The following is a 21,607-nucleotide window of genomic DNA, read 5'->3' on the forward strand; positions in this document are numbered from 1 at the left end:
TATTTGTATTTTATCAATTATATTTATTATTATATTGTTGTATATTTATTAAATTTATTTATAAAAATTCGAAGATATTACGATTTTTAAAAATACAAATGTTCATTAATTTCATATTATTTTTATTTATAGTAAATATTGTAAATATCGTTCGATTAAATATAATTATGAATCGCGTGTTATTATAATATTATATAATGCAATTTTGTAATTTGAATATTATATTAATAATTATGAATGTTTGAAGATATACAGTTATTACTATTTTAATAAATTATTATTTTTTTTTTTAATATAAGTTAATTCAAACTCTATTATTTATTTATTCTCAAATTCGATAAAATATTATCAAATGAAATTATGAATCACGTGCTTTATTGAAATAAAACGATACATTTAAATCATTTTGAATAATTTCGATTATATCAAAGATTATTATTTGAAAAAAATGTTTAAAGTACGAAATGTTGAAAATGACAAAATGAGAGATCACGATGGAATAATTTAGTTATATTTATCTTTCTGTAGATATTATGTAAGTCCCCTATTAGGAAGAGACAAGAAAGATTTCAGAAAAGAGGTATGGACAAAAGTCTCGAAGAATGCTGAAAAGAATGAGAGGAAGAGATAGAAAATTTAAGAAGAGTCGGCAGAAAGAAGGAAGAAACTGTTCATGAGATTCTGGCTTTAATTAGTTGGAACCGCCACGTCGAATGGCAACAATCGATGGAATTAATGATGTCGCAGATAAGAAAAAAATCTACCACCTATTACCTTTCTTTTTATTCATCTTTCTTTAATCATCACCTCGATAATATGTTCTTCTACGATTTTTTATTGAGTATGCTTACGTTTTACATTCAAAAATCAATTCGTATTCCATACGTTGGTTGTGAATTTTATGAAAATTTTACTATCAAATATTTATACGATAACTTCTTCGTTAAAAAAATTAAAAAAAGGAAAATACAACATTTAGGCATTTAATACGAAACAATCTGAAATAAATACAAATTTTTTACTTATATATAATAAAAAAAAAAATAAATTAGATGTAATAATTAATTTTTGATTTTAAAAAATCTTTTTATCTGTACAACCCTAATTAATTATATTCTTTATACGATTCTCTCTAATCACCATTTACAAATAATAAAATAACTAATAATAATAATTACTATTATTTAAACTTACATAAAATCTCTCTAGCACAAATAAAATTAATTAAAATCTTTAATTAATAAATAAAAATAATAAATAAATAATTTTATCAATTATAACAAAATCTTCCTATCAAACGCAACAAGTACTTACAAAAATGTCGGAAATTTCAATTATAAATTTTTGCAAAATAAAAATTGGAATCAATGTGGAGGTATTTAGAAATAATAGATTAAGTTCCGTGTTATGAGAACCTCTGAGGCCGTTTACAATTAAGCAATGTAACCGAGTCGCAGACGCGTGGAGCGTCGTGTGTGGTCCCGGGACTCGAATCCCACCTCTTTCTCTCTCACTCCTTTCTACTCTTTTGCTACCACCACTACTACCACTACCACTAGCACCATCACCACCACCACCACCAGAACCATCATCACTACCACCACTATTCTTCTTCTTACTACCTTGCTCCCACCAGTAATACTTACTCCTTCTACGAGATTCTTCAAGTTATCTTCTAAGTGTTACTGTACCTTTACCTCCTTCTTCTTATTCTTTTTCTTCTTCTTCATCTTCTTAATCTTCTTCTTCCTTTTTCATCCCTCCTACTCATCTCTCTTTCTCTTATCCAACTCGTTTACCATCTTCGTCAGTGGTAGCGAAGGTGGTGACTCATCGAGCCTATTGGCTATCACGATCCTTTGGGAATTCCTCATCCGTCGATCATCATCATCATCCTTGCATGTTCAAATAGAAAGTCCTTTGAGAAAATTGATTGGTCACTTTAGTTACGTGTATCGTATCGTGAATATACGGAAAAAAGAAAAATATTTTTTTTTTATTTTTCACAATAATATATTGAAATGATAGACTTACGAAGGATTGACAAGATGATTTTTTCTTTTCTTTTATTTTTTTTTCTATGACTTTTGACAAAGAGATTTGAATCTTTTTTATTCACACTATTCTTATTATGTTTTCTATTCTCGACTTGTTTTCATAAACGCGACGGAAAGGAGAATAGAGCTGTGACATGTTTGAAAGTTTGGCGTGTCCAGAGGCGAGGATGCGTAAACCCGGACACGACACTCCGAAACTAAATACCTAAGGAAAACTAACTGACAAGGACGTAAGTCCATGGAGTCGAGATCAGCTTCATCGAGTTGGAAACTGTCACAAAGGATCCGATGGATCTATACGGCGTTACTTAATTCTACTTAAAAGTCGTCCCACGAGGATCGGATCGTTGATGATCGAGGATCACCTTACACCATCATCCTTCAACCTACCCTATTTTCAACTTATTGTTAGATCGTGTCTTTTCTAATAAATTCGGTCACTCGTTTATATGGTACTGATCCTATACTTGTAGCCTAAAATATTCAATGTATTTTTGATAGAATCTTTTTTTTTAACTAAATTATTCGACGACTATTAAATTGTTCTTATGGTTCAAGAGTATTTATTTTATTATTATTAAGAATTGTGTTAATTTCTTATTGATTTTTAAATTGATATAATAATTTTATGAAATGATCTAATTATTCTATTAAACAGTTCTTAATTCTACTATTTTCATAAAGAATAACAAATTATGATTAAATTTTGTACAAATTATTTATTAAAATAAAATTTAATTATGACGATACTCACGTTAATGATATTTCGTTGATAAGAATAACCAATATCCTGTAACAAATATAGAAAGAAAATAAGAGAAATCGTTTGACCCTAAAGTTCTTGGGATCAGGTTTGAAATGACCAAAAAGATTATTCCTCGTAATGTTTGATGCGGTTAATGAAGAGTTCGATATATCCCTGGATGGCAACTGACGTTGCATTCATGCATGAGAGTGGCGCGTCCTCTGATCGTTTGCTCAGATCGCGATACCCTAAAAACGAACCCGGTCTCCGCGAGTTTTGTGCCATCACGGTGCCCGGTAAAGCGCCTTCCGTTGACTGAACGGAGAAATCAACGTAGAAGAAGAAGAAGAAGAAGAAGAATAAGAACAGAATGATGATGAAGAGGAGAGATGAGGAGGTGGAGGAGGAGGAAGAGGAGGAAGAGCAGGTGGAGGAGGAGGTAGAGGAAGTGGAAGAAGAGGAGAAGAGATCAACCGATCGAAAGAAAATTTCAGAAGGGTTCTCTCTCTCTCTCTCTCTCTCTCTTTCTCTCTCTTTCTGGACTCGTTGTCGTTGTTATTGGAGGCCACACATCGAGTTGCCGGAACATGCGGATTGAGCCATTAAACTTTGCCAGGGTCTACTTCGAGGAAATCCATGACAGAGACTTCGTTATTGCCAACGAGAAAGAGAAAGAGAAAGAGAGAGAGAGAAAGAGAGAGAGAAAGAGTGAATGGGAAAGAGTTTGGTGTATGTATATAAGAAAGATTTGCGACGACAACGATAACTTCAATGAAGAATATCGAAACAAATCAGTTCTGGCTTCTTGGTACCGTGTTAGGGTCACTAGTGTCAACGTTTAAATGTTTATTACTATATTTCTTTCATTATGTTTGTCTTTTCGATTCGTGGAAATTAGCCGAAATTCCTATCGAAATAATCTAATTTGTAAATAAATAAAGGATACTTGTGTCAGAGTTACATCATAACTCGAACGAATATTATAATCACATAACGTTAGAGATACGAACATTCATTTAAGGACATACATTATTGATCAAAAGTTTGGGTAACTCGTACTACTCGTGTATATATAAATTATTTTGAAATTATTGATAATTAATTGGAAAAACTTACTGTAATAAAAGCATTAATTAAGAGCTAGTTAAAATAGCTATATTTCTTTTTGTACATTTATTTTACATAATCTGGGCACTCTTACGATTAATTTTTGCCTATTTTTAAATTATTCAAATGATGTTTCTTTTTTTTTCTTATAAAATAATCTTCATGAGTATTATTTTTTGATCTTTGAAAAAATCAAACTACCGGCTTGTATATAAGAATGTAGAATACAAATGCACAAGGTATAACTAAACTTTTAACCCAGAGTGTACATGGATAAATTCTTTTACTACTTGTATTCGCATAATTGAAAGAAAGATATCAGCTTAACGCTAGTCTCTCTCCTTAATAGGTAAAGGATTACGAGAGGAAGTGTATTTAGTTGGTTATGGACATTTTTCCGAAGATGGGGGAAACCATTGGCAAAAGAGAAGGTGATACCTTCTGTTACTCTAGTCCATGTTAAGAAGTATTATTAGTGGTAGTAGTAGTAGTAGTTATAATAGTAATAGTAGTAATAGTAGTAGTAGTATTAGTAGTAGCTGGAAGAGTTCGTGAGCGAGAAGACCTTCCAGGAGATAATTTATTGGTCAATCAAAATGACGCATGGAGGTATAAGGTGACACGTCAGCGTACACGGCTGACCATTAATTTTAATACCCGTCAGCATCGGGATCCACTGTTGGGATTCAACGTCGCTTTTCTACGTCCTCCTCCTCCCCTTCTTCTCCACCCCTCTTCCTCTTCATCTCCTCCTCCTTTTCCTATACTTCTTCTTCTTCTTCCTCTCCTCTTCTTCACTTCTTCTTACCTTAGCAAAGTTATCCATCGGCATCGGCTACCGGTACGACTAATGCTCCGTTCACTAACGATGATCATCCGTAGAGATCTCGATCTTTCTCTCTCTCTCTCTCTCTTTCTTTCTATCTCTTTCTATTTCATACGTCTTTCTCTCATTTTCTTATTCCGTCTAACTGCATGGACATGATTATCCTTTTCTCAATCAACAAGCCGATCATCTACGGAGACACGACAGAAAAATTTCGTAGATAAATTCGTAGAAAATTATTATCTAACAATATATAAGTGTATATACTTATAGGTTAACCAATCCCCAATACTCGCAATGTCTAGTCATTTCAACTTCTGTTTATATGACTATAAATAACGTAGTTTTTTTTTTCAATTTAACTTCATTACTTCATTCTCTCTTTCCTTTCTAAATAATTCTTGCTAATTACAATACAATCAGATTTTACGCTGTTCAACGGTTACTATAGTTTTACGAATATATCAATATCTCATTAATACTTAATCATTTAATATTTATTTACAAGATTACGAATTATCTTATTTTCAATTTAACTCGACATGTTCCTTCATTCTTTGTCTATATTTTATATAATATTATTTCTTCTAAATTATTCAATAGTTTAAAATTTAGATACATACCTAATACTTGAACTTATATACAGAATACTATGAATATACAAAAAGTGAATACCAAAAAGGTCGTTGAAGGGTTAATGTCTAGCTGTATCTACGTTACTCTTTCAAAAGCTTTTCTTTCTCCTCGCTGGTATCTCATTTGTAAAGATTCCAACATAATGGTTAAGAGGAAAGGAGGAACGAGCGGTTGGTAGTTCAGAGGGGGGACTGAGGGGTAAATGAGGGAGGAAGGGAATGACGACGATGTGGGGGGGAATAATGGGAGGTTAGCATTCATCGCGATCTGCTTTATGGATCTCGTTCTGTTTGACCCCATGGCTTCCGTGGCTTCTTATTCGAGGAATGGTTTAACTTCCTCTCTTCCTCTCTTCCCCACCCCTCTTTCCACCTCCTCCCTCATTCTGTATGTGTATCTACTGTAAAGAACGGACACAGAAGCGCGAGTATATCAAGTTAAACGCGATTCTAATCTGACAGGGACGTATTGACCACTCGTTCGGTGTCCGTCGGTGTTCAACGCTGCCCAAGCAACGCAATGAGCAACGCAACTATGCGAGGAACATGTTCTTTTTTTTTACTTTCTGTTTTTTTTTTTTTTTTTTTGTATTTTTACCCTTGACCTCGCTACTGTTCAATTAATTTTTTTTTAACTACTTTTTTCAATTTATGTGGATACGATAAAATTCTGTGTATTTTTGTTGTTTTTGTACATGAATGGGAGAATAAATTATTTGTTTCAATGCACTTTTAATTTTTTTTTGCATAAGTGAAAATTAATATAATAATAATAGATATAAAAATATAATTTACATGTATATAAATTTGGTGTAATAATTGTAATAATTGTATGAATTTGTTGTATGCATACGATTTTATGATCGTGGTAATAAAAATATGAAAAGTGTATACGATAAGTGAAATTTATTATAATAATAATAATAATAATAATAATAATAATAATAATAATAATAATAATAATAATAATAATAATAATAATAATAATAATAATAATAATAATAATAATAATAATAATAGTAATAATAATAATAATAGTAATAATAATAATAATAATAATAATAATAATAATAATAATAATGAAGATAAATGAATTTAAAATGTCTTTCATGTTAGTAAAAATATATAATAAAACAATTAAATTTTTTAATTATAAATTATAAAAATTATAAAAAAAAATTTGATAAAATTCTATCATCATTTTATCGAGACACGAAAAATATTTGCATCTCGATTTTTATGGATCGCGTTTTATATTCACACATACACACATATACGTATGCTGTCTATTCATTTTTTTTTGTCGAAGTGTAAAAGTATGGTATACCTAAGAGCCAATAATGATTAGACATATTTGTAAAAAAAAAAGTTCTTGAAGAAAAATTACAGTCAGGTAGAGATATCTTTGCGACTGTAAGTTGTCGTCGTTCCTTTCGAAATAAGGCAAATGTATAATACGTTTGAATGTGAAGAAGAAGAAGAAGAAGAAGAAAGGGCGGAAGTCCTTGCCGAAAGTAGTAGTCATCGATTATTTGTCCCCTTCTCTTCCATTTTCGTAGAGCTTGTACGTTAATGGAAGCCATTACTTACCAGGGAAGAAACGGTAGTAGACCTTTGCCAGTGGTACTGCACTTTGAAGCAACCAACCAAGCTTTTCGTCAGTAACGAAAATAAGAAAAATGAACCTTTCGATTCAACTCGCGAAAGAACTTTGTCCATTTCAAAGTGAATAATATTTCACGAGATCTTCCAAATTTTCGTGTCATTTTTAAAAGATATTTTTCAAATGTAAAAATGACGTATTTGAAGGCATTCGAGATCTGAAATAAGATGAGAGATCTTTCTCGGTTCCTAATAAATCTTTCTTTTTATTTTACAAATGTGCAAGCAGAAATTTTTCTCAGGCATTGTCTTTAAATCTTGACGCATTTATTTTTTTCGTTTTTAGGGAAAACATTTCGATGCATTATGATTAAAAAATAAAATACTCTTTTGGTATATTAAGCTATGCAAATTAGTTCTAATTAACCTACGACAATCAGTAAAATTTGTTTCTAAAAATTTTTTTTTCGAATAAAAAATAAAATAAATACAAAATAAAAAAAAATAAAAACAAAATAAACAAATTTCAATCCTCCATCTTACTTTACAAAAAGTATAGAAAAATTACTCGTTAATTATAAAAAAAATACAATTTCTCAATGAACAAAAACATATCCTATTATACCAATAAAAAACAATATTTAATTTAAACTAAATATGGTCTAATATTTTTCCTCCTATTAATTACAACGAAAAATACAACACGAATGAGGGGGGGGGGAAATAATCAAAAGATAGTATTGAAAAAAAACGTGCGTTGCGTTTTTGTAAATGGAGATCGTGAACGGATCGTGCGCGTTCTTGCGCTTAACATCGTAGAGATAAAAGCGATTTGGTGCGTGCCAAGGGGGTCAACGGATGGAATTAAAGTTGGGGAAGGAGTTGGGTGTATTGGGATCTCGACCTGGTCGAGTCCTTTTCGGTGAGATGAAGTGAAAGGGTAAAGGGGTGAGGGGAGTTGGGAATAAACGAGCCATGACGTGTGTGTTAACCGATACCGCTCACCATAACGCAACGCAACTCAACGCAACGAACGCACGCTCTGCGGTTACGGAATAACGTGTAGGCGTGGCTGTTGCTTTTGATATCAACGATGGCCACCTTTCGACTGTAAATCAATCGATATCTACCGCGAATACGAACAGGGAAAGAAGGAGAGACCGGGGGGAGGGGCTATATACACTAGGAGGGTCACACGTCCGAGAGGGTGAGAGTTCACCACTGCTGCCATCGAGAAGCATGCGCCAAATGCTGAATACGAATCGACCCGCCCCAAAGGTTTTATCCCTTTATGGGAGTTTGTTGCAACGCCCGACTATTATCCTCCCACTATTTTTTTCTCTCTTTTTATCAGTTCTGCGAATTTTCACTTTTGCGAATTATCCAAAAGTTTACACCGTGTGCGAATTGAATATTATTTTATTGATCCCATTTTTGGTTACTTTTTTTTTGTCATAGGAAAATTGTAATTTTGAGTTTTTTGTTTTTTTCTTTTCTTTTTTTTTTACTAAAGAATCGCGATAAATCGAATTTAGATAGCTTAAAGAGTGCTCGTTTATTTTTGTAGAATTTCAAATTGAAAAGAAGAATTTTACTTCTCTCGATAATTTTATTTTTCATTCGTGTTGTAGTACCTATTGATTAATACTTTCTCTTTCTATTATTAATTAACTCTTTTTCAATTATCAAAATCTATCGTGCAATTTTAATTTTGTTATTCTATTGTTATTATCATTCATAGTTTTTACTTTCTTTTTTTATAATAAATATTGTAATAAATAACACTTTTTTGATTACATAATAAATAAATAAAATTAAAAGACTTAATTTTTATAATTTAAAATAAAAAAACAAATTAAAACTCTTATTCTCAATAATTAATAACAAATTTCTTAATTATTATAGTATCTTTTTTCTAATAAAACTTTTCATCATTTAAATTTACGACTAACTTTATCTATTATTTAAAATATCATAATGATTTATATGGATGCATTAGGACACGTGAAGGTTTAGTAAGAATAAACACATCGGATTCTTGTTTTTACGTAGCTCGATAATGGGAATATTTAATCCGTTCTTATTATCATTACCATCATCATCATCATTATTATCATTATCATCATATCATCACCATCATTATCATCATCACCAAAATTTTCTTTCTTTCTTTCTTTTTATCTTTTTTATCTTGTTTTTCTTTAAATAATTTTACAGGTATGAGTTCGTCGCGTTCAAACGCTACGCATTTCGTGCGATACAAGTAAATAAATAGCTAAAGTTTAAATTTTAAACAGTCTATAGAGGATTCAGGACATCGGGATGGGAAAAATTGGAAGGGAGGATTATTTGTTTCTTTTTTTTTTCAATATTCTAAAACGGTATGATATGTACACGACGCTTTCTTCTTATTATTTTTTTCTTTTATTACTCTCTTCTTTTTCCTTGTTTTTTCATTCGTTCATTCATATGTATACGCATTTACAAAATGTTTTGTTATATGTGGGACTTTCTCACTTTTAAGGGGAACAAGGGATTCAAAAACAATGATAAGAATTCGTACAAACGTTTGTCCTCGTATTTGAATTTTTTAAAGAAATAATAGCTACTTTTGTGTTTCAATAATCCTGGATAGTTAATTTGAATATTAACCTGACGAATCTGAGGAATTCTGAAATCTGTTCAAAATAACCACCCTCGATTTGTTATCAAAAACTGCAGTCTTTCAAAATTCCAGGTACACGTCGAACTCTTTGACAGTTTTGACAGTTCTTCAATCCTGGGAATGGATTGTTACAACAATTGTTAGAAATCACAATTTAACACACTAGTAATTTTAAACACGCAACAAATAGAAAATATGTAGTATAAAAATTGAGTATAAAAATGAACTAATTAAACCTATAGTACTAAATTTAATTAACAAAATGTGTTCCATCAACAAGGACAAGAAATATGTGACACGTGATATTGAACACAGAACACTTTTTAAAATTCCAAACCGAGAATGATTAGTTTGTGTATATTGATAATTGGAACAAAAAAGTGATTACAAATTTGAATCAAATTTAAATAAGACACATCAATAAATAAAATTCTTCTTTTTCATTGTTTTCGAATCCCTATAAATTATTATAGACGCATATACATATGAATAATAATATTTCTAGTAACTACTGTCTTTCATCTCATCCTCTATTATGTATAATAATTAATATAATCTATTGCACGTCGCAAACGCACCTCCGCAATTCCGTATCACACTTACGTTGGTGCCTAAGTTTATTTTTTTTTTTACATTTTTACAATAAATTAATTCAAGAGAGAAAAAGACGATCGCTAGAAACTTTTTTCTTTCTTTCTTTCGCGAGATGTAAAGTGGGATGGTAAGGGATTAAATGGGTTTTGGTGGTGGAGTGGAAATGGGTGGGGAGTTTATATACATACACTTACACACGCATGCACACGCAATCACACGCATAAACATTTTCTTTATTTTTATTTTTCTTCGTTTTTTTTTCTTCTGCTTCTCTCATCGCATGTGTGCACCATGAATGATTATGATAATATTTTATTCGATTCTCGATAACGTTGTTTCGAACGTACGTAAATGGCACTGTTAAGGTTCGAGGGACGATTTGTTTGATTATTTTGTTTGTTTCCTTTTTCTTTTGTTTTTTGTTTTTTAATGAAATCATCAACGATCGGAGAAATAATATTCGATTAAATTAAAAATTATAATTAATACTAAATGTACTCATGACTAGTTTTTAGAATTCTACGATCAATATTATTGATTTAATCATTAACGTGACGATAATTTTAATAATAATTAATATCTAAAAATTCTTTTTTGTTTGTTTATTATCGGCATTCGATTCTATCGAAGTTTGTCAATTAAAATTCGATTGGGTTAAAATTCGAATGAACACTAAACTTACCGTGAAAAATATTAATATTCTTCTAAATCTTATTTTTAAACGAATTGAAAATAATTATTATAAATATTTTAGTTGTTATTATCTAAAAATTTTGCTAACTTATTATCAAAGATTGAAAATTTAAATGTATACAAAATTTTAATTGTCGATAGGTTTAGTGTTTTATTTAAAACGATTGATACTGAAACTGTTCAGTAATTTTGTTTCAAAAATAAGAGAATAAAAAATAAAAAACACTTCAATAAAATAAAATTAAATATCTTTGTGAAAGTGGATAAGATAATCATAAAAATCAAATTGCAATCCCTCGTGACCTTGTCGAGTTACGAACGACGAGGAAATGACTAAAAGAGGAACCCTGAAGATCGATATGATATTTCGGAAACAATCAAACGATAGAAACGATAGAAACAAAATTCTATAGGTCATGATGTAACACTCGAACTATTTCTATAATCGTCATTTCGCTTGCAGTTCAGCTGCTTGTTCCTCTTCTTCCTTGGTTAACGGCACAGTAGAATGATTGTACAATCCTTGAGCCATCAATTGCAACGCCAATGGATTTTTCTGACCGCTCGCTTTTTTAATCTTTGCCCTCTTGTTCTGGAACCAGATTTTAATCTGTGCCTCGTTCAATCCTAAATCTCTTGATAGTTGTTGCCTACGACGTTCGGTTAGATAACGATTTTCCGCAAATTCTCGTTTCAATCTTGCCAACTGTTCACCACTGAATGCTGTTCTAGGTCGTTTCTCCTCCGGCGTAGAACCGCTTCCACGTGAATCACCTGTCCTCTTAACTCGCCGCGTACGTGGGCCTGAAATCACACGTGACGGTTCTAGCGTTAACTCGTATCTGTCAATATAACTATATGCATATGTCGGATTAATCGTTTTATCTTTCATCTTATCGGATTCTTTTTCGTATTTTTTATTATTATGATGAATATCTCGACTCGAGTAATATTTTATATATATATATATATATATATGTTGGAAGACCGTAAAAGTTTGTACCGTTTCTAAACTTGTTTAACATTTATTTCTATTGATCAAAGCGGCACAAATATTATTGTTGAATATCTAATTTTTATTTATTTTGCAATAGTATTTTTAATAATGTCTTTTTTATGCATTCAAATCAATTGTTTATCTAATGTTTTTCAAATAGATTTTTCATTCTTTCGTATTAACTTTTTTTTTATCTAAATTTTTTTTTCAAAACCACAACTTATGTGTGCACAAAATTTAACCATATATATTATCATGGATGCAAAGTACAAATTATGCCCACGTGATATTTACTTATACGAAAATTACCCCTCGATGATATTCATGCAAAAAAAAAAAATAAAAAGAAAAAATTAAATATGATAAAAATGTGGAAATTTCTAGTAAATGACTATTATTATTATATTTTTGTTCTTATTACATCGTAAACCTTAAAAAAATGAAATTTAGGTTCGTTAACAAAGAAATAAGCTACAATTACGATGATTGCACCATACCTATGTAATACTAATAACTATCATGAATATCCCATAAATATTGGATTGGAAAGAAAGTATCCGCGGAATTTGCCAATAGATAGTGCTAGCGTCGAAATCTCGGTTTGTATGATTTGTATCGGGTTATACTATACGCCGTTCGAAAGATGACATTTCAAGCTACATTCTCTATGAAGACAGTTTTGCAATTCGTCGTGCCTGTCCAAAGTTATATTCCATTGAAAATGAGTGAAATTTCCGAAGAAATACGTTATGTGATGCTTTATTACTATAAAAAAGGCAAAAACGCTGCAAAACATGTCGAAAAACTTGTACGGTCTACGGTGAGGATGCTGTAAGTGAACGTCGCACACAGGAATGGTTTGCTCGATTCCGTTCCGGAAATTTCGATGTCAAAGATGCACGACGCTCTGGTCGGCCAATCGTCGAAAATGCTGATAAAATCATGGAATTAATTGAGCTAGACCGTCATGTGAGCACTCGATCGTTAGCCCAGGAACTAAATACCACTCATACAACCGTTTTGAACCATTTGAGTAAGGCTGGATACAAAAACAAGCTGGATGTTTGGGTGCCACACGACTTAACGCAAAAGAACCTTTTTGATCGAATCAATACATGCGATACACTGCTGAATCGTAATAAAATCGACCCATTTCTGAAACGGATAGTGATTGGTGATGAAAAGTGGATCACATACGACAATGTAAAGCGTAAAAGATCGCGGTCGAAGGCCGGCGAATCATCCCAAACGGCGGCCAAGCCTGGATTGACGGGCAAGAAGGTTTTACTGTGTGTTTGGTGGGATTGGAAGGGAATCATCTACTATGAGCTGCTGCCCTATGGCCAAACACTCAATTCGGACATATACTGTCAACAACTGACCAGATTGAAGCAGGCGCTTGACCAGAAACGGCCAGAATTCGTGAATAGAAAGGGTGTTGTGTTCTATCAGGACAACGCTAGACTGCACACATCTTTGATGACCCGGCAGAGACTCCGGGAGCTTGGATGGGAGGTTATATCACACCCACTGTATAGTCCGGACCTAGCACCAAGTGATTACCACCTTTTCCGGTCCATGCAAAATGCTCTTGGCAGTACTAAGCTGCCCTCAAAAGAGGCTTGTGAAAATTGGTTGTCTCATTTTTTTGCTAATTGGGATGAGGGCTTCTATGAGAGAGGCATAATGAAATTACCTTCAAAATGGCAACAAGTTATCGAACAAAACGGCGCATATTTGACCTAAATCGGTTTATTCATTCTTTGTAAATTTAAATTTGAAATAAAAGTAAATTTCCGCGGATACTTTCTTTCCAATCCAATACATCGCTCCCGATTCATCTGGCATTTAGTATGTGTGATGACGTGTTTATTTCTCTCACAATTAGTTGAACGATCAATCGTAGTAATCAAAAAATAAGAATAAAATCTTAAGATTGTTGGTTTTAAAAGTCAAAGACAATGTATGTGAAAAGAACATACACACGAGTATACATACACTATCTGGCAAAGGTTTGAAATGCCTAAATGAATTCCCAAAAAACAGGAGTTTTATATTTTTTATTATGTTGTTCACCAACGAATTTTTCTTTAGTTTTAAACATAAGTTGATCTATTCCAAGACAATTTGACAATAAATTTTTCAAGAGTTTTTAATTGAATATTTTTCTAAAATTCTTTGTCTTTAAAGTTGTTTAAAATTTCCTGGTAGAAAAATTCATTTCAAACATTTCCTTAAACTGTACAAGATAATTATGAACATAAGAAGATGCTAAAAATACTTAACAATTAATTCATCTTGTTTAATATTTCATATAATAATAATAGATCAGAACAAATCAGTAAATAATTTGAAACTTTTTGTTTGTAGTGTATATACATTCATACTAGTGTAATGTAGTTTCCGCAGAGAATAGAGAAGAGAAAAAGAGAAGACATAAAAAAAACGTTCACGTAAGAAAAAAATCCGTAATATCTAAACGATAGCTAGGAAAGTTGAACGTTGATTCCACAAGTTTACGTTGGTAGTAAACACTATGAGAAATTAACGTAGCTACCACACAGTGGGGACCACTACTTTTGCTACGAGAGTGTCAAATTTTACGACAACTTTTATTGTCTAGTTGGTTTCAGACACACGCTAAGTTTCCTCTAACAAGACTATCTTTTTTTTTACGTATATGTATTTTATATGTGCGCGTATATTTGTGTATGTGTATGTATCCGCAGTGACTATAAGTTAGAAAAGGATAGAAAAAAAAAGATAAAAAGAAGAGTTAGGAGGAGCTCAGAGGTCGGTAAAATAAACGTCCGTTACGAAGGAAGAGTATCTTCTAGCAAAGAGGTAAATCCTTCCGTCTCAATCCTTCCTGTTTTTATCGTTGTCTTCTTTCTATCTAACGTAAAGATGAGAAGGATGAGAATAAAGAGGAGAAGATGGTGGCGGAGAAGGAGGAGGAGGAGGAGGAAGCAAAGGACCTGCCACAAACAACTCTATCGTAAATCAAGTGTATTATTATTGCCAAGAGTGCGAGTATCTCTTAAAGTCGATTCTTACAAGCAACGTTAGCACCCCACGTTCGTGTTTTAGAAGCAAATATATCCTTTACTCGGTTCTACTCGTCTGATGAAGAGACCCCCTCTGAGCTCTCTTCTTCTTTTCCCTTTTCTTATAGTATTTCCAATTACTGAACGTTAATCTCTAATTTTACGAAGGCACTTGTGATTTGTTTTCTTTTTTTCTTTATTTTCATTTCAATATTTTAACTACGATAATTGCTTATTGAGAAGTGAATAATTTTATTTGCGAATTTGATAGTAATTTATAATTTTATTTTGTTGTCTGTATATAGAAAACAAAAACATTCAAATAAATTAAAAATATTTTATTACAATCTTAGTTAATTGATAAAAATATAAAAGTTAACTGTGAATTAATTAATGCAAATATTTTGTTATTTAATATATGACAAAATAAATTTTTCAATATATAAACATATTATCATAATAATAATTATATAATTCACTCTGTATTGCATAAAAAAAATTGTATCTTGAATGCACTTATATATATATATATATATATATGCATTGTCGTATCAATTATTATTCAATCGTTCAATTTAATATAAAAGCTACCTATAAATGTAAATTATATATTAAATAATTTAAAAAAATCTATCGTGAAAGTAGAAATATTGTGTGTTTTTTTTTAAATTATTATTTGTGGAATATTGTATGATTTTATTGTCAGAACGATATAATTCTAATCGAAACTAAGCGATCTCATTTTCCGTATCCCGCAGCACTCCATCACTGGAAACCCCTAACGCTAATAATTCACGGTGTAAACACGGCGTGTCGATCGGTTTGCTCGTCCATGGTATAAAACGTTGTTGTTGCGTTTTGCGGTACTCTCGGCAGTGGTCTATCTCGTTCTGGTAATTGCGAATAAATCATATCGTAACGATCAACACCGGGTATTATCGATCTCTGCGATTCAACTACGTTGAGAAAAGATTACGTAGAACCTTCTCGTGAATATCGTTTTACAAAAGAAAGAAAGAAAGATAGAAAGAAAGAGAAAGAAAGAGAAAGATAAAGATAAAGAGAAATAGAGAAACGTTCAAGGTAAACGTTCGATACACAAGTTCAGGAACGATGATGAAAAGGAGTATCATCTTTATCGATTTAAATGTATGTAAATAGAAAAGCTTTTTGAAAGATTTCAATAAGTATAAACTTAAATCCCTTCTCATCGTATTTGCATAAATCATTCTGGAAAAGCTACTAGGAAATTGATAATAAAATGAGATACGAACGGATCGAATTTTCTTGATTGAAATTGGTGATAGAAAGAGAAGTGTATTCTACAATAGTTTCTCTCTGGATACATGTGTACATTTGTACGAGTTGAAAAGATATTAATTTTGATAGTTATGATTTGTAGTAAATATCGAATGATTTAAGGAAGTAGATATATCATGATGTAGTGTACATTCTCTTATGAGTTAGAGTCAATAATTATCTGTAATATAATTTTTCTTATTTAGTTTACTGTTAAATGTTTATGAATTCGTATTTGTGGTTTTTATTTTATTAGAGTTGTACCAATTTTAACAGGATTGGTTGGTTACATTTTATTTCTGATATTAACAATGGAAAATCTGTTCAATATAACAAAGTAGAATAATAAATACTATAAATTATAACTAATCCTATATTGTATTACAAATCACTTTCAATTTCTTATACATCAAAAAAATTGTCTAAAAATCTATACTACAAATACTTGACACTAAAAGTACAAAATTTCATAACAATCCAAATAATAATTGACTCGGCCTGTAATCTTTTTGAAATAAAACAAAAAAAAATTGTTAAAATTAAGGAATAAAATGTTGATTGTACGATCGATTTCTCAAAAAGAATTAGATTCACGTTTGATCGATTGAATTTCTAATAGAAACAAGAAAAATGTAACTAATGAAGGATCACATGGAAAAGACACCAAGGTTCCAAGAAGTTACTAGCAATGGTAGCAACATATCAACCCCGTTGGCAGTTTCTTAGGAGGAATGACTGAACTAACGAACAGTCGGCAGTCTAATTACTTAAGCGAAGTAGTCTGCAGTTGTCGGTAGCTGGAAAGGAACATCAACGCGTTTAGAAGAGATCTAAGAGAGAAAGAGAATGAGAGTTCTATCCTTCTTGCTTTTGCCAACGTTCTCCTCTTAAACACACACATACACGCATACACATGCACAGAAAGGAGTATCCTTCTCATTCAACACTCTTCTATCTTGTTCTCTTTCTAACACACACTCTATCGTTTAAGGAACTAACGGAGAGGAAGAGAGAGTAAAACCAATAACGCTAAGATACCCTCAACCTCTCACCCCTCACTCTCTCTCTCTCTCTTCTGTTTCACCCTCTTACCTTCCTCCTTCTACTCTTCTTGGTAGCACTTTGCGCCACTCGACTCAAACCTCGAAAGTACGTCGCATACCAACCTAGAGGAGAAATACTAATTTCCTTCTGAAATACTCTTTCTCTTTCTCTTACTATAGTTCTCACTCCTAATTCCTGAGTTAGACGTCAATCGAACTTTCAACGCTTTAACTATTTTACTACGAGGAAGAAAATTTCATCCTTTTTTACATTTTTTAAGATACCAATTTTTTTTGTTTGTCTATTAAATTTCTTTTATTTTCTTTTTTTAAATTCGCGTAATCTATTTTGTAGTTGTTAATAAGTTTTATGTTTTTATGTTTTATTTATGTGTTTAATATTCAATTTCTTCTTTTACGAATTATTCGTTTCATTTTTTTGATAAATTAAAAATGTTTCCTTTATTAAATGTTTCTGTTGTTGTTTTAATTATAATTAAAAATTTGGCAGTAAACGAATGAAAGGATCAAATGAAAAAAATTGGATTCATATGAATTTTCTTGTAGAACATAACTAGTTGACTTTTCTCGTTACCTCATCGGATCTTTTGCTTTTTTTTAATTGCCCTTTCACTGTTCCTCGTTGTCGTTGTAGTCGTAGCTTTTAATTACCTTTACCGCATCCCGGCGTCGGGATGAAAACGTAAGAACCGGGAAGTATTGTCCGAGATTAATGAGAACGATTTGTCGTCGAGCTATGTCAGAGCGCGATCGTGTTCGATAAAAAGAAAAAAAAGGTAGGAAAAAAAAGAGGAAGAGATAGAAGGATGTAGAACGTGAATGAAAAGAAATTAAGCGAGACGCCGTCGATTAGGTGAGTTTCTAGTTCGCGCGTGCTCACATGATTCTCTTCTGCTATTTTATTTATTTTATTTATCCTCTATCCTTTTTTCTTTCGAAGGGAAACGATTGAATGTTTTATTTTTATTTTTTTCAGTTGTTAGACTCTTCGATCGATTTAACTTGACAACCTTTTAAAAGAACCAACCGATACTATTAGAAAGAAAGAAACTAAACAGTGGCCACATTGCGATACTATGAGCAAAAACTAAATTCTCAAATAGGAATCCGCGACGTTTAATCTCCTTCGAGGTGGAAACGTTAGAAATATTCCGAAAGGGTTGAATTATTTCTTAAGGTTCATTCACAATTATATCAAAATTCATTTTTCATGTTATATTTAGGCTAATGAAAGATTTGGGTCAATTTATGAAGAAACTTACAGAATTTTGATATGATCAAAATAAATAAATACATTTTTTGTACATATTACAACGTTCAGTATTGTTTATAAAATAAAAATTAATTCATATTATAGATACAATTATTAAAATTATCTAACATTTATTCAATTTTTGGCTAAAAATATTAAAATATTAATTATACTATAAATTGTAGATGTGCAATTAAAGAAATTTGTTAAAACTAGTATATTACTCACCTAGGGAGGTAAAGTAAGAAATGTCTCAGAGTATATGTAATTGTTGTCCGAGGCGAAGCCGAGGTCAACAAACATGTGCTCTGAGGCTTTCTTATTTACTGCCCATGGTGAGTATACATTTTTTCTGTTTGACGTAGGCGGAAAGCAGCAACTTCGTTTTGAACAGCGGGAGAAAAGTTGACACTTCTCGCCCGGAGAGAAGAAAAATAATAAATTTAATATTGATTACTATATAATAAGAACATAAGATTTATCTTTATTAAGATCGTTTCAGTTATGTGCAATGAAGAGAAGATAGCGTGCGAAGTGAGTCGTATTCGTACGAATTGCTTCGCTCTGTATAAGTGCAACGAAGATCTTTCTTTCTCTATTTCTTTTTCTTATTCTTTCTTTGTCTATCTTAAGATGCCACTCGAGTTTGCACGTCACGTTCCTTTTAATTACATCCGCCAAGTATCGACAGATACGAAACATTGTCGTAAGATAGAGAGACAACGGGCGTTGGATCGAACTAAGGTAGAACTTGACAATTCATTAAGAATACTCTGTAAGCAACTGGAACATCGTTACTGCAAAGTGCACAGGTGATGTCTGGTTGACCTGGTGGATCCAACAGGTGGATCCTGTTTAAGGATATCTGCATCTTTTTAACTTCCTACCATCTTCTTACATTGATAATCAATCGATTGTTAAGTATTTAAAAAAAAAGAAAAATTTAATATTATAAATATACGTTTTACAATTGAATAGAAAACAAGTTTGATACAGAAAATTATATATTATTAATTTTTGTATACATTTAATATTATTATTATTTTATTAGATTTCGTAAAACATTTATAATATTTTTTTGTTTTTGGTATGAATCAACAAAAATTAATTTTCTAATTTAATACATAGACGGTATGCGTTTATTGAAATGATTTAAAACGTGAGATCATCCAACGTGATTAAAAGTTATGATAAATAAAAAGAAACACACATTACGTGTCTTTTAAAATGAATTAGAACGAATCGATAGAAAATAATGGATTTATCCACGCTCGTTGATTAGAACACAACACCATTATGACCCATGGTACTTACAGTAAGACGATAGAAATTCTAACATGGATATTACAGTAAATCAACGTGGTGGAATTTATAACCGATAATTATTATGCTCGTTAGAAGAAGGTAACGGGTTAATGGAATGATACGACGTAAGAAGAGAAGAGAACAAAAAAAGGGAAAAGAAGGAAAGGAAAGGGAAGAGACGATCGTCGTTAAGTCGTTAAGGTCCGTTTCTCATCGATGTTGTCGTAGAACGATGACGATGACGAAGAAGACGCATTTATACATACATTTCTGTCGATTAATTTTCCCGCAAATTTCTCCTTTCTTTAACGATTCTCTTAACCACGAATATTAAACATTTAATAACATACGCGCAATCCTATTTTAAGCGATCTAATGATTTCTTATCATTTTTTTTCTATGTATTTTATTTTTTTTCAGATGATTAATTTTTATTTGATTATGTTAATTGTTATTTTCTTATTTACATTCTACGAATACATTATGTTTTTATTATTTAATCTTATTAAATATAATAGAAAAACAGAATTACTAATGTAAAACAAAAATTACTTTAAATTCATTTAATTTTTTTCAATATTTCAATTTTTATAATTTAATTTAATCAAACGCATAAAATTTTATTTATTTTATTTAATATTGTAAACTCTATTTTGTATTATTTAAATACATTTAATAAAAATTATAGGAAAAGTTTACTTTCCCCAAACACTTTACTTGAAATATAATTCAACTTGGAATAAAATACCGGATAAAAAATAAGTTGCACAATAATTATAACACTATAAAATGTAATAATAATAATAAAAAAAGAAATATGTAGACCGACATAGCATCGACAAATCGAAAGAGTTTTCCAAGAACGATCTAATCATGAGTTTTACTCTCTCTCTCTCTCTCTCTTTCTCTCTCTCTCTCTCCCTTTCACCCCTTTTTTTTCAATATATATAGTTGACGATCCTGGCAAGCAAGTTAGCAAGTAAGTAAGCAAGCAAGCAAGCAAGCAAGCAAGCAAGCAAGCAAGCCTTCGACAACACACGAACTTAACAATTAAAGACTCTCGCACATTTTCTTTTTCGATCTAACTCTCGTGGTAACTGGAACGATTAACGATTATTCCTTGCAAATAGTTGCGCGATCGTTTAGGAAGAGACTAAAGTCGTCGATCGAGTTGTGGTTTCCGTGAATCTGATTTCTCTCTCTCTCTTTCTCTTTCTTTCTTTCTTTCTATTTATCTCATTCAAGTACATAGATAGATACGTATGTAAGTAGTACGTTTACTTAAATATATCAACATATACCTACATACATACATACATACGTGTTTCCGAATGGAGTGGAATGAGTTGAGTGCAGGAGCAGCTCGTGAGTTATGACTGCGACCATTACTTGGGACAAACGAGGCTAAGCATGTCGACACACACAGGAGGCCTGGTCGGCCTTCTCGATTCTCCCAAGTCATTCTCGATTCTCGAGAATTACTAGACAGAAAGAGAGAGAAAGAGAAGGAGAGAAAGAAAGAGGGAGAGAGAGAGAGGGAAAGAAACGTCGTCAAGACTTCACCGAGTTTGATACTCGATCACAAACGATCCTTTTAAATTTGCCTTTAATTCTACTTTGAAATTACATCGTCCATCTCTCTCTCTCTCTTTCTCTCTTCCTCTCTCTCTCTCTCTCTTTCTGTCTGTCTTTTTTTCTTTTTCTATCTTTGTAGTTCTC

At 31.6% G+C, this 21,607-nt stretch overlaps 1 protein-coding gene across 1 annotated transcript; it reads right to left on the reverse strand.

The window, feature by feature from the left end:
* Positions 1–9,007: 9,007 nt before the first annotated feature.
* LOC107072241 (homeobox protein E60) lies at positions 9,008–11,816 on the reverse strand. Its single transcript, XM_089170128.1, has one exon. It carries the CDS (start codon positions 11,814–11,816, stop codon positions 11,373–11,375), a length of 444 nt encoding a protein of 147 aa, XP_089026254.1. The 3' UTR covers positions 9,008–11,372.
* Positions 11,817–21,607: the final 9,791 nt, after the last annotated feature.

The sequence above is a fragment of the Polistes dominula genome, unplaced genomic scaffold, assembly GCF_049000335.1.
Source record: "Polistes dominula isolate Pdom_NZ unplaced genomic scaffold, Pdom_raw_medaka contig_15, whole genome shotgun sequence".
In the NCBI taxonomy this organism is placed as follows: Eukaryota; Metazoa; Arthropoda; class Insecta; order Hymenoptera; family Vespidae; genus Polistes; species Polistes dominula.

What these genes read in the sequence shown, in the direction of transcription:
- LOC107072241 (XM_089170128.1), bottom strand. Translation starts at nt 11,816, where the DNA reads ATGAAAGATAAAACGATTAATCCGACATATGCATATAGTTATATTGAC.